Source organism: Amphibalanus amphitrite, unplaced genomic scaffold (genome assembly GCF_019059575.1).
Source record: "Amphibalanus amphitrite isolate SeventyFive unplaced genomic scaffold, NRLGWU_Aamphi_draft 000206F_arrow, whole genome shotgun sequence".
Taxonomy (NCBI): Eukaryota; Metazoa; Arthropoda; class Thecostraca; order Balanomorpha; family Balanidae; genus Amphibalanus; species Amphibalanus amphitrite.
In genome coordinates this window covers 527933-541099 of record NW_024881701.1, presented here as the reverse complement: position 1 = coordinate 541099, position 13167 = coordinate 527933, and the positions used below count along the sequence as shown (strand labels likewise).

General features: G+C 54.0%; 1 protein-coding gene across 1 annotated transcript in view; it reads right to left on the bottom strand.

Annotated features, from left to right (window-relative positions):
• Positions 1 to 489: 489 nt before the first annotated feature.
• Positions 490 to 13167, bottom strand: part of LOC122385051 (formin-like protein) — a 60672-nt gene continuing 47994 nt past the window's right edge. The window contains exons 7-19 of the mRNA XM_043373028.1: positions 10423 to 10499; positions 8507 to 8678; positions 7975 to 8118; positions 7383 to 7616; positions 6714 to 7118; positions 5701 to 5914; positions 4251 to 4378; positions 3647 to 3811; positions 3128 to 3407; positions 2569 to 2719; positions 2168 to 2300; positions 1843 to 1968; positions 490 to 1638 (exon numbers count right to left, since the gene is read on the bottom strand). Of these exons, the coding sequence (XP_043228963.1) occupies positions 1414 to 1638; positions 1843 to 1968; positions 2168 to 2300; positions 2569 to 2719; positions 3128 to 3407; positions 3647 to 3811; positions 4251 to 4378; positions 5701 to 5914; positions 6714 to 7118; positions 7383 to 7616; positions 7975 to 8118; positions 8507 to 8678; positions 10423 to 10499 (2454 nt within the window). The 3' untranslated portion in view covers positions 490 to 1413. The remainder of the gene's footprint in view (positions 1639 to 1842; positions 1969 to 2167; positions 2301 to 2568; positions 2720 to 3127; positions 3408 to 3646; positions 3812 to 4250; positions 4379 to 5700; positions 5915 to 6713; positions 7119 to 7382; positions 7617 to 7974; positions 8119 to 8506; positions 8679 to 10422; positions 10500 to 13167) is intronic.

Below are 13167 nucleotides of genomic sequence, written 5' to 3'. Positions count from 1 at the left end.
CTGATGGACGCCAGGCGCCAGCTGATTATTAACCTCTAGTTACACTGCATTTACTACCAAGCATGTTAAGCTATTTATTCCGAAGGGTTGAATAGGTGGTTACGGGTTCGGGTGCTCGCAAAACGGGACTTGCGTCGAAGCATCACGTGAGTCGTGACTGTACCCAGCCACATCGCCCGCGCACGGTTCTACCGGAAAAGTAAGACTGAGCCAATATTGCAAATAACTGGCAACAGTCTTCGATCTGCAGTGGCGCGCGTTACAGTGAGCGCTCTTCTAGGCTCGAACTGCCTGCCACTGACTGACCAGTCGGACACCTTACCGACAGGCCACGCAGCAGACCATGTTCGTGGTCATACTCGACATTCATGCTTTTGAAAGGAACCCCATGGACGCAAAATGCCCTGAGCTTTCGTAATCGCCATGCACCCCCCCCCCCCCTCCCCCGGAAAAACACTATCATAACACCATTACGTGAAAACACGCTCGTCCAAAGTGTCACCCGATGTATTTGCTTATAAATACAAAAATAAGAATATTGAACGGGGGGCGTCGCCGGCGGCGGCCGTCGGGCAGAGCCCGCTCCGAGGGACACTGCTGGGTCTGACACCGCCGGCCGCCCTCCGCTCGCCAGTGACTGGAGGCACCCTCTAAAGGCACCGGTAACGATACGGCTGGGCGCGCGCCGCGGCGGCGCGACACGTCGCCCCCTGGTCCCGACTGGCACTGACGCGCTACGCGTCACCAGATATTGCAGTAGTTCCACTGATCGCACACAAACAGGCAGACAACAGGCGGTATGCCGTAACATGCAAAACAACCACACTAGCGCGGACCCGGAATCGCCAGGGCCTTCGCGCCGAGCTCACAAAACACTTGTAACCAAAATAAAACGACTCGGTATCAGATCTACGAGAGACGCAGCGTCCCGATGGCAGCTAGCTCCTTTCAGGAGTGAGGCGCCGAGCGGGCCGGACCAGCCGAGGTTCCTCGTGGTCCAGCGGGCCCAGCAGCACCCCAGCCGAGCGCCGCGGCACATCGGAGAAGAGAATATCACAGTTTACAGCAGGCGGGCGGAGATGGGATAAGGCGGGATCACCAGCGGAACTACGAACGAATCCTGATGTGTAACACATTCGGCAACGTGCGAGAACGTCAAACATTTTCGAGAGTCATTCTCGAGGGTTTTTGGTAGCGCTAAGCTCTTTGAGTACATATTTAAAACGACAGGAACAATAACGAAGTAAAACGCGAATTAAAACTTAAAACTTGCTTCTTAAACAAACATTTCTTCATAAAACTAACCACTTGACGCCTCGCCATCCTCGCCCCACGCTCCGGTGTCCCACATCGTCCCGTCTCCCCCGCCCTGCTCGTCTAATCACCCACTTCACACCCGCATTCCCCTCGCGGTCACACGTCGAGCTCGTCCAGAGTCCGCGACAGCCTCTGTGTCTCGGTACGTTTGCGCTGGCTGCGACGGACAGCGTCGGCCCGCCGGTACGGTTCGTTCTTCAGACCGAGGAGGATATCCTCCAGCGCGCCGTGGTAGACCTCCTCCTGGCCGAGCAGCTTCTTCTCCTGCACAGAGCCGCCGTGAGGGGATGACTTGGATTTGAGTTCTTGGATCACCTCCGCCTGACGGGAGACAGAGAGGAGAAGGTGTCAGTGTCGCCAAACGATAGCAGAAGAACCACGCCACAATAAACACTAGGCAAGCCCTACGTTGAACAGGCAAAAGGTAAAAAAGAAAAATCGGTGATCAGAAAAGATATCAACTGCGACACATCACTTATACCGATGTATACCGAAGTATCGACTGTGCCTATTTATCCAGCTGACCTGTTGCTTTTTGGCGTTGATCTTGTTCCGTTTGTTGACGGCGACGTTGTTGTTTTCTCGCTCGGACGCAGCCGCCGCTGCCGCTCGCTCCATCTTCCGTCGGTGCTCGTTCTCCTGCTCAGCTTGCTGGAAAAGGTCAAAGGTCCCCAAGTTAGGTCACATACCCACGGACCTGTCGTGTGTGCTCTTTAATGATGCTAGACTAGATATGCGTGATCAAATTGCCTACCAAGAAGCGCAAAAGTTTCACACAACGCAGGCAAAAAGACAGGTGGCAGTTAGCCAATTTAGCAAATTTAGTCACACACGCTAGGGCCGAACTGACCTTGAGCGCTTTGAGGAAGCGGGCGAAGATGGCGAAGAACGTGTTGGCGGCGATGGTGCGGCTGCTCTCGCCGAAGTACTCGACGGCTCGCTGGTAGGCCTCCTGCGCCGACTTACTCTCCACCCGCAGACGCCTGGGGAGGGCACCGAGAGGGTGGGTCAGCATTCAGATCGAGCGTAGCGAGATTCAGGTGGATTCCGGTACGAAAATGGACAAAATCATCAGATACACAATTAAGGTGGCATCTATATCATGTTTTTATCATGTGCTCTCGATGTCCGACTTGACAAAGTAAGCGGGTTCGCGAATTCGTTCCCCAATAAGCACAGCAACCCATCAAAACGTTGATGAGCCGCCTCCCCCGACCCCCTCGCCCCACGTCCGTCCCCTCCCACACCTACCTGAGTTTGTCGTCCGCACCGCCGAGGAAATCCCTGAGCGCCGTCTTCATCGAGTCGTCCTTGACGTTCTGTCTGACGTACATCTCTCGCCGCGTCGCCTCCATGCCCTTTTCCAGCTCCGAGACATCCGTCATGATGTTCTCCAGAGACACTGGCGAAGCGGAGAGAGATGGGAGGGTTACAATGGTAGCTCTGAGAGACATGAGGTGGCGCCAGAGGCACGGGGTAGTCTCTGGAAGGGGTACCCAATTAGATAGTGCCGGAGGTAGCACAGAGTTTCGTAAAGACAAGGAAGTTACAGCATTGACATGGGATAGATACCGATGGCACACGAACATACACTGATACACATCATGTCAGATTTTCAACCATCCGCCCAGTCAAAGATGACCCACTTTATGGCGAACGAGTAATACATTTTGAGCTGAAGTTGATCTCGAAGCCGCACTTTTTAGATGGCAGCGACCAAACCTCCACCGGACTCCCCAGAAACTTCACATGACATCTGGGTGCTACACAAGATACCCTCGCCACCTTCCCCACACCGCCCACCACTCACCCTGGGCGGCCTTCTCCACAAACCGCAGCTCGGACTCCACGCCGACCGCCTCTGGCACCCTCTCGTGGATCGTCTGCGCGATGTAGTGCATCAGACAGCGCTTCTTATCGGTCGTCTTGGTGTCGGTCAGGTTATCCAGCGACTGCAGGCGGAAGCCGTAGGCTGGACCGCGCTTGGCGCTGTTCATGTAGTTACCGAACGCCAGGATCACCTCCAGCACCCGCCGTAGACGCTTGGAGGCCACGATCGAGTTGGAGGCGCTGATGACCGCGTGGATTTGCTGCGCGGAGAGGTGGCGGTTAGATAAACGTGATGAGATGACGGAAGGTTGCCGAAAGTAACAGGCGAGCTTTGATAACCGTTTCTCAATATGTCAAAATGGTCAAACCAAGTTGAGTCAAGAATCAAGATCGACAGTCATGAGTTTAGTCGTCTCAACAAGATTGCGACATATTTCTATTTCTCCCTCCCCTCCCACACACTCCAACCCACTCCGTATTCAACCGTCTCTCCACTGACCGGCTGTACTAGGTGGATGTTGTCGAAGAAGTTGCCCATGTAGGCCATGACGGAGAGCTTGTTGGCGAGCCTCTCGACCCTGGTCAGCTGCATCAGGTACTGGTCCTCGTCGGTGAGGGCAGAGACGTCCTTCCGCTCGGCCTCGTACTCGCGGTAGAGCTTCGTCTGTAAAGGGTGAGAATGTTAATTCATAAAGGCGCCGGGGTAATGCGACGAAAGGAAGGGCACGGTTTGCTATGCGAAGCGAAGACTGGAGTGGCAAGACGGCGAAGAAAAGACAATAATAATTACAATGTGTCGGACCGGTGGACGGCGGGAGATATTTCTGGGAGGGTAGGATGCAATCTATTCGGCTACTGGGGACCACGTGTCTGACTACCGAGTACGAACTTGGCGTCATCAATCATCTCACGCACCCAATCAACTCGACATCAAACATTTCAAAGGCATTGCATCAGTGAGCATACTACACCCAACAGAAGCCCATAATAAATCACATACTGCACCGCGCCCCGACATCCCACAGCCGTCCATAGCCATCATTAATCGTCGCCACTCATTCCACGCCCTTAGCAACAGCAGCACTGACGGCACGTTCACACACCTCGGCCTCGGTGGGGACCATCCTCTGAAGCAGCTCCACCATCTCCAGGGGCAGCGCCTTCAGGTCCAGCATGTTGATGGCTCGGATCACCTCCTCGACGGGACGCTCCAGCTTCCGACGGGAGATCGCTGTCGGCAGGGAAGCGGCAGGTCAAGATACGTAGGGTTAGTTCAAGTCAGGTCAGATCGTGAAGACACCGTCACCGCTGGAGCTGGGTCACGTCAGACTAACCAGTCAGCTAAGCACCCAAATTAAACAGCTTAACCAAACAGCTGCGTATCAAATATGTCAGAAAAAGGGTGATGTCAGCATTTACCCTAAAAAATGCCAGTTTTGCGAGTCGTAAGGTGAAAGCCTCTTTCAAAACGGTCAAGAGCTGGGACCGTCCTTGGGCATCCGAGTCACCACTTGCGAAAGCCATTCATCTCTCCACGGAATCCACCCCACCCCAGCCCTCCCGCCCCTCCGGCGTCTCCAAGCGGCTGTCTCCCGTCGCCGACCGCTCCGCCAGAGGACACATTGCTGGACGCATGAGTCACCGGCGTCGGAGCCGGCGACACGAGTCTGTTTATCCCCGCGGCGACCGCGGCCGGCAGATGAGCGGACCACGGCAGGCCGCAGGACACCGCCGACCTCTGAGTCACCGGCCGGCGCACGGAGCCGACCGCTGCTAGAAGTGTGCTGCACGGCGGCGTTACGCGGTAAGGACCGGGTGGTGCTGCCGACTGGAGCGTTACGGGGAATGTAGGAGCGCGCTGCAACTGCGGTCGGTGATGAGACCAGAGCAGGAGACAGAACATAAGCCAGGGCAGAGACACGAACCGCAGTCCCACGACTGCGTTTACCACATTTTTTCGTCTGTATAACTCGGTCATATAACTACTTAGTGTCAATCATCTTCAACATATACATCTCAGCTGGGAGAAACCAGATTCTGAACAAGAACTAGTTGCCTGAGTGTCCCTTCCTAGATAAGTCGCATCATCCATTCTCCCATCCCCGGTCCTTACTCCGCAGCTGTCATCATTGGCCCCCACCCCTTACCCGACCCTAACGCTTATACTGCCGTCTGTAGCCTGACTGGACCATCCGTCATAGACGAGTAACATATGCCTGCCCACCGCGGTGCCCCGCCTCACATCGTATCAGCCATATACACTCACAGATCATCCCCGGGAGTTTACGAACGTGACGAGTCTCATGGCCATCGAAATGAAAACAACCGATAAATAGATTACACGCTGGAACATTCATGACGGATCTACTCGATGGCTGATTCACATACAGACAGTCATGATTCAAGTAACGACGTTGGGATCACATTTGTTACAAGTTTTAAACGCAGCGCAACCTAGGGAAGTGTGTGCTATAATAAGATTCAGCCTTCTCAGGCCGAGAAAAGGCAGCAGTATCTCATCTGAAGTCACGCACACACCCCGCCCCAACTCACCGATGTTCCTCAGCCGGTTGTGCTCAAGCAGCGATGTTTTCTCGGGCCGTTTGAAGCGTTTGCTGCTCAGCGTGCCGTACTGCCCGTCTCGGCTGTCCAGTGTTCCGTTCGGCAGCAGGCTGGTGCCGATCTTAAAGTGCTCCTCGAAGTCGCCAAAGTCGATGACGTTCATCAGCCGGTCATCGTCGAGCTCGTTGAAGACGGTGCCACGTACCTGAGGGCGGGGAAGACGGTGAGAAGAGGAGAGGCGGTGAGATCCGAAGGTCGTGATAGGCGATGAGAATGAAAGAACAGAAGAAATGAGGAGAGGATAGGCAATTGTGACAGGAAGCTTGGAAAGACAGTGGAAACGGTAAGAAAGAATAGGTGAAAGCGCAAGGCCGGGAGATGTCGCGGCTGAGGTGGTGTAAACTATCGTTAGCGACCGAGCGTGCAGAATGGACGGGCATACGTGGAACACAACATGCTACACGTATTTCTATGAAGAACGTGACGCAGAGGGCCACCAGTGGCACCAAACATATCAATATCTAACGTTTACCCAAAGATGAAGCCACCAAAACAGATTATTCTGTGAATTATTTTGACAAAATCAGACCGTGCATGTGCCCGAGATAAAACAGTAAGGTTATTCGTCAAATGTTTATCTGCAAAATGCAACCGTCTATTGCTGCGATATTATAACATAAACAGTAGCAAATTAACGTTACACAACCCTTCCCGACCATGTGAACTGCCTACATCGTCTCCGTTCGTCGCGCCCTCAGTCCTATACGTCCGGACTTTCGTCTGCTACTCGCGCGGCGTCGGGCCCCAGTCCCACCTGGTTCGGTTTGAGCGCGATCCCAGCCTCACCTGGTTGGGTTTGAGCGCGATCCAGCCTCACCTGGTTCGGTTTGAGCGCGATCCCAGCCTCACCTGGTTGGGTTTGAGCGCGATCCAGCCTCACCTGGTTCGGTTTGAGCGCGATCCCAGCCTCACCTGGTTCGGTTTGAGCGCGATCCCAGCCTCACCTGGTTCGGTTTGAGCGCGATCCAGTTGAGGGTCGGCAGTTTGTACTTGGTCTGAAGGCGGCGTTTGATGGTGAACGAGCCGTCCTGCGGCAGTACCAGCTGCCCGGGCGGAGGCGGCGGCGGCGGCGGACCGCCCATACCGGGCGGCAGCGACGGAGCCGGCGGGATCCGGCCGCCGGGCGGGGGCGGCGGCGGGGGCGGTGGCGGCGGTGGCGGCGGGGGAGCGCCGGCCGGAGCGGAGGCCGGGCCCGAGCCGCCGCCGCCGCCGCCGCCTCCCGTCTGGGGGATGGAGAGGGCGAACGTCTCCAGTTCCTGGATCTTTCCCTCGAGCATGGACTGGCGGCGCATCGACTCGGCCTCCTTCTCCGAGGCCACGCGCCGCAGCGCCGACACCTCCTCAGTGAACTGCAGACAGAGAAACACACGGCGTCACACTCCGCAGAATGAGGCAGATACAGGGAACTGGCTTCGTCATAAATCATAGAAATATAACGTTTCAGCTCAGGGAAGCAAAATATAGCAAAGACGGCAACTTATGACTAGCTAAGCTATACAATATTCCTTCAGACTCTTCAAAATACCCTACAATCACTATAATTCCAACATTCACACATCCCACTTCAAATCCCGTCCCTGTCCTCGCCCCTCATCACCACCACCGGCACCGACCTGTTGCATTTTCTCCATCAGCTCGTCCCGCTCCCTCCGGACGTCGGCCATGGCCTGTTCGAGGTCGCACACTTTGTGCATGGCCTCAGCCTCGACCTCCTGCATCTCCTCCTGGGCCTGGGCCAGCTCCGACTCGAGCTCCTCGGCACGCTCGATGTACACGGCCTTGGTCATCGAGTCCTCCATCAGAGCACCCACGTCGAACACGTTGTCCAGGTAGGCCGAGATCTGGACCTGCAGGAAAGTCGAGGGGAAGGAGGTTAGGTACGAAAACTGACAGCACTGGATAATCAAAATTGGAGCCAAAAGTGTTGATATACTGTCCCGTCACTCGTGTCTGCTACGTATACATCAACCGTTGCGTCTGGTTTTCATTTATCTCTCCCCTCAGTGCCACCCTACCTTGCTGCTTTTATTCCCTCAAATCTTTCTCCTCCCTTCATGTCCTTTTTTCTCCCTGCCTCCCGTCCCTCTCTTCTCCCCCTTCCTCCTATTCCTCTAGCATCGCTATCTTCCGTTCCCAACTTTTCCCTCCCTTTCGTCCTCCCGTCTCTTCATTCCTCCCCTCCCATCCGGTCCTCCCGTTCCCCACCTGCAGTTCCTCGCTCTCCGTATGCCTCAGTTTCTCCAGGTACTCGTCCAGTCCCAGCATGGAGAACTCGTACTGCAGGTGCACGCGGAAGTTCATGTCCTCCACAGAGTGCACCACGATGTTGATGAACTGCATACATGCCACCTGAGAGAACAAAAGAGAGTCATTATCCAGCGCTGTGGTTTTCGTCGAGGTACTCCGCAGATAATATCGAAAGACGAACCACGTAGCTTATAATGCTAAAAAGAAAACTAAGAAACTAGGTGAACGGATGAATAAAAGACCATGAGAAACGCGAAAAAACCGCACACATTAAGATGAATCGCCTTTATGTTTCCACGACACAGTCAGAAAGTTCTAGGCGCTCATGACTAGCGGTTACCGGCCGTTCCCAGTCACAACATATATTTCCCAACCCTGTCACGAAGTCGGCGACCCATCACGCAAGGACATTTGAACATGAACCCCGTCATATAACCACGCGGCGGCAGTTTTTGCCGCCGGCCGCCGAGTCACTCGCCCGCGCACTGACCATGAACTCAATGTGAAAGATGTCGTAGTGAACAAAGTACTTCATCAGCGTCTGGAAGCGCCGGTCCTCCGAGCAGACTTCCTTGAACTTTGTGAACGCGCCCAGGATGATCTGGTGGCCGCCTTTGACCAGGCAGATGGCGGCTAGTAGTTCCAGTACCAGCGCCTTCGTCCTGTGGACAGCGGGGGAGGGGTCGGTGTTATTTATGGGTGTATCACTATTCAGTGGATGTGCAGTTGCACCAGCCATAGGAATTCAAAAGTGTCATCAAGGGGTGTTACCATTGGGTGTGTCACTAGTGTCAAATGAGGCACGGCACAGACGACAGTGTGGTGATACTTTGCAATTTGCACTGAAATTCAGGCAGCGATGACAAGTCTCTGGAATGACAGGCAGGATTTCAATGCTGATACATCTGTAGCTGAAGGAATGTTCAGTCCAATTAAACACGACACCGACCACAGGAACTACATAGACACTATACACGACATAAGCAGTCCGTAAGACAGATCACATTATGTTGCACTCAAACTGAAAACATGAAATTAGAAGGAGCCTAGTCATCGGTAATAGGGTTGTAGGAGCCGCCACTCAAAGGACCTGCAATATGTAGTCGGTAAATATTTATAAAATCACGTCTCTGGTCTTTGATTATGTCAGTCGGCAGCAGGGGTCATCAGCTCACACCACCTATCATCAGAGGTCAATCGACACGCTGGCCTCGCAACTGCATTCCAGTAACGACGCCGATCGCCAAACAAAACAAACTCATTGTGTTGGGATGTTTGCAAAACCAACAAGTCACTACATTCACTACAACCGAGCACCGTAGCGCGCCAGAAATATCGTTTCATCCAGCCTCTTCTTACATACGCTTCTTTCAAAATTGTTCGTTTCATAAACACAGTTCTGTGACGAACTTTGTAGAATAAACTTGCTTATATAACATGTATCATGACCTGCCTTTCATTGAAACACTCCTCTGATGACCCCTGACACACCATTGACCTCTCGCGAACCATCACCGCCTGGATACAGTCCCAGCTGCAGCATAGTGATGAGTGACATCTCCCACTCTTTGACCAACCGACCGACTGACCGACCGACCGACCGACCGACCGACCGGCTCTGTTTGACGGTGCAGACCGTTGGGGCGGACAGATCGCTGAATGATCAGCGGGGGTTCTTGATAACCCCAGCTAGGTTCTCTTTGACGGATCCTGCAGCCGCCCTGCAGTTCATAGTGCAAACGGCCCCATTGCACAGTGCACACAGTACTGAAGACTGACCCAGCCGCAGCGCAGCTAACATGCTCAAAGGATAACTTATTACTGTTTTACCCTACATCAGCAGCACCATCCTTCTTCTTTTGCACAAGTACACACTGCTAGGTCTTGTGATGTGCCAGGGAAGGTCGCTCTGTTCCGACCCAGTCGCATTGATTCCTGAGACTGTTTTCGGGTTATGGGATCCAGCACACTGGAAAGGACCACAGCGGGGGCGGTAGCGAGCCCCGTCGCCCGACTGCTGCATCCTAAACGGCAGTCGCTCCATAAACAAGCAGTAGTGGCCCGAGCGACTGTCAGAGCCTCCCTGCCAGCCTCCACTACCCACCGCAGTACCCCTCCCTCTCCCCGGCGCACACCGGGGGTATTCATAACGCCGCCGTCTGCAGGACGACCCGCCCGTCCGCGGCCGCCATCCATCCCACGTCCGTATCTTCAATAAACTTCCGTCTCGGCACTGTTGATCGTAATGAGGCCTCCCGAAATAAACTATACCAAGCCGTATGTGACGAAGGCTAGGAGCGAAGGCCTTGCAGCGACTGGGCTGTAATGCGACTGAGCGAGCTGAGCACAAAGCGTAGGACTATAGGTGCAGGGAGAAGGCCTAGAAGAGTTGAAGATGATCCTTACCGTAAGCTCTTGTGGTTGAGGCTGAGCGCTATGCTGTTGATGGCCTCGAGGTGTTCGATGATCATGTTGAAGCCGAACTGTAACAAAGAGGAAAGGCGCAGCCGTCAGAATACTGAAAAAGCTTATTGTTGGCTACTATCACTCAAACACAGAATTATTTTTGAGCACTAGAGAATGGTGATCAAAGGTTCAGCATAATCGCAGTCATACCCATTGCGTCGCTGTGATACGTGTTACACATATGTACATATAGGTACCAGCGTGCTCGGCGTAACTCTAACTGCATCAAGCGTTACCCACTGATCGTCGCCTGGGGACTCTGCTCCGCACCACCGCGCCTCATAACTCTGTCCTTCAGCGGAGCCGCGGCACAAACTAATGGACTCTGCACACGACGATGGACATATTGCAGACCGCAGAGACGGCAGGGAGCGATATATTTACACCACGAACAATGTCCCATAGGACGAGCTGCACAAATTACTCCATTGAAAACTCGGGACAATAGACGGCCACACTTTCCGCCTTGGGTAGGTACCAAAGTGTACCTGCGCCCGGACAAAGACCAATGGCCGGGACCGTCTATCAACGAAATTCCATATTATACCGCAAAACATCATTTGTCTGGACTTTTTCCAACCCTAATGGTGGATAACGACATAAACTTGCATATTAGATCGCTATGGTATAGCGGAAGTGAGAACAGCTTAGAGCAGCGATTGTCTGGCGAAGGAGCCCCCCCCTCATGGGACGCTCACAGGCGCGCAATGACAGAGCGACTGTCAACGCGGCACATTAGCGTAACCCCAATACGTCACCACTGAACTGACAGCTCCACCTGCACATGACAGTGACAGTGCTGTCACCGTCGCCACAGTCTGCGGGGGCGCTGTGTCGCGTGGGTCCCCCCTCCCTACCGGTTTAACCCCCCACTGGGGCGACCACCGCGACCCAGCGATCACCGGCTCAGTACGGCGGCCTACCGCTACTACGAATGGGGGTGGCGGTGACTCAAGGACCGGTCTGCCGGTGGCGCCTTACGGAGTGCTGGCCAGTCGGTCAGTCGGTCAGACAGACAGACAGCAATGCCGGTGCGATGACCTCGTGATCATCAATATGTCCCCACCCCTCACATAGCCTACGTCACCCGCCGGCAGTGCAGTACAATGTATTTAAAGTACAACTCATACCGGCAGCAGAGCACGGTGCAAAATACCGGCAGTGCAGTAAGAACTCGTGATCAACAGGTGACCTCGGGCCCGGTAGGCGGCACTGGACACGGGCCAAGTCACGGGATCGGCAAAACCCTACTTTGGCATGCAGTCCCAGTGGGAACTCAGTGGTCTACTGCAGGAACGGATCGTGCGATAGCTGATGTGCAGGTCAAATGCAGATTGAGGAAGATGGACATCTGCAATGTCATTGACCCCGCTTCCATCTCGGCTCAATGTGGCTCTCAGTTAGTCCGAATGCAAATACTGAGCCCCCTCTTCCGTGGATCGATTGCTAGCTCCCCGAGAGCTTCCACGCTTGGTAATGATAGTCGCCACCCTTTCATTAATTCACTGCATTAACGGCTCGTCAACTCTGACAGTCCGGGGGAGAAAGAAAATCATAGATCACGCACCCGATAATCACGACCCCAGATAGGCGCAAAGATGAGTCATCAGCGCCCAAAATGCGAGGGGCAAAGGCGAGCCATCAGCGCTCAAAACGCGAGAGGCCCCACCCATGGTTCATTTGCCGCGCATTACCGACAAAGGGGGTGGAAACAGGCGGGGCCCACGTGTCACCCAGGTGCGGCGGCGGGAGACGGGGCTAGATAAATCGCACAGGATCAACAGCCATCGATCAGGGAAGACTGAGCGCGGGGATCACGGCCCATCATTAGGAGAGGGAGCACCGAAAGCGGCCCTCACTCAGCGCCAAAGGTGAGAACAGGCCGCATAAATGCATCTTGGCTCGGTCGCGAATAACTGATAGGGAAGCATTGAATAGTGCTGCTTCTGTGTAGGTACTCAATCGCCGGTTGATCTAAAATTTAGTACATAACTCGGCTGTGTGCAAAATACTGACTTATTATACGGATACTAGCTACAAAATGATCAGAACATTTATATAAAGTATCTATGCAGCGAGATTACAATATTTGTTGGTGGTCAAGCGGTTGGACTGGCGGAGCTCAAAGAGCTCAAACACATCTCTGTATCGCCATCTGCAAATGACTGGCCGTTGACCGCCCGGGAAGGCGCCGCTGTCGCCAGTCCAATCTATAACTGACATCACTGACGATTGCCATAATATTCAGCACCAGTGAGTTGACCAATGACCACCGTGCTGCAGTCTAAACTAAAACAGAGTGGCGCCACCCTGGCGATCGGGCGGCTGACGGTTGGGTTTATGTGGTGTGAGATGGGGATTAGGGAGGAACGGTAGATGACAGAGGAGAGGATGAGGGAAAGACACTGGAGTGCAACTGAGGTCAGGAATAGAATAGGGGATAGCAGTAAAATAGTGGACAGCGCGGTGGAAAAGACAGGACAAACGGTAGGAGATTCAATAACCTGGATGGAGGTGGAATGGAGGTGGATGGACAAGAGAGGACTGATACGAAGTGAAGGGGACGTGGATATGAAGCCGTAAGTGGAGAGAGAAAAAGGGAGAGAGAGAGAGAGAGAGAGAGAGAGAGAGAGAGAGAGAGAGAGAGAGAGAGAGAGAGAGAGAGAGAGAGAGAGAGAGAGAGAG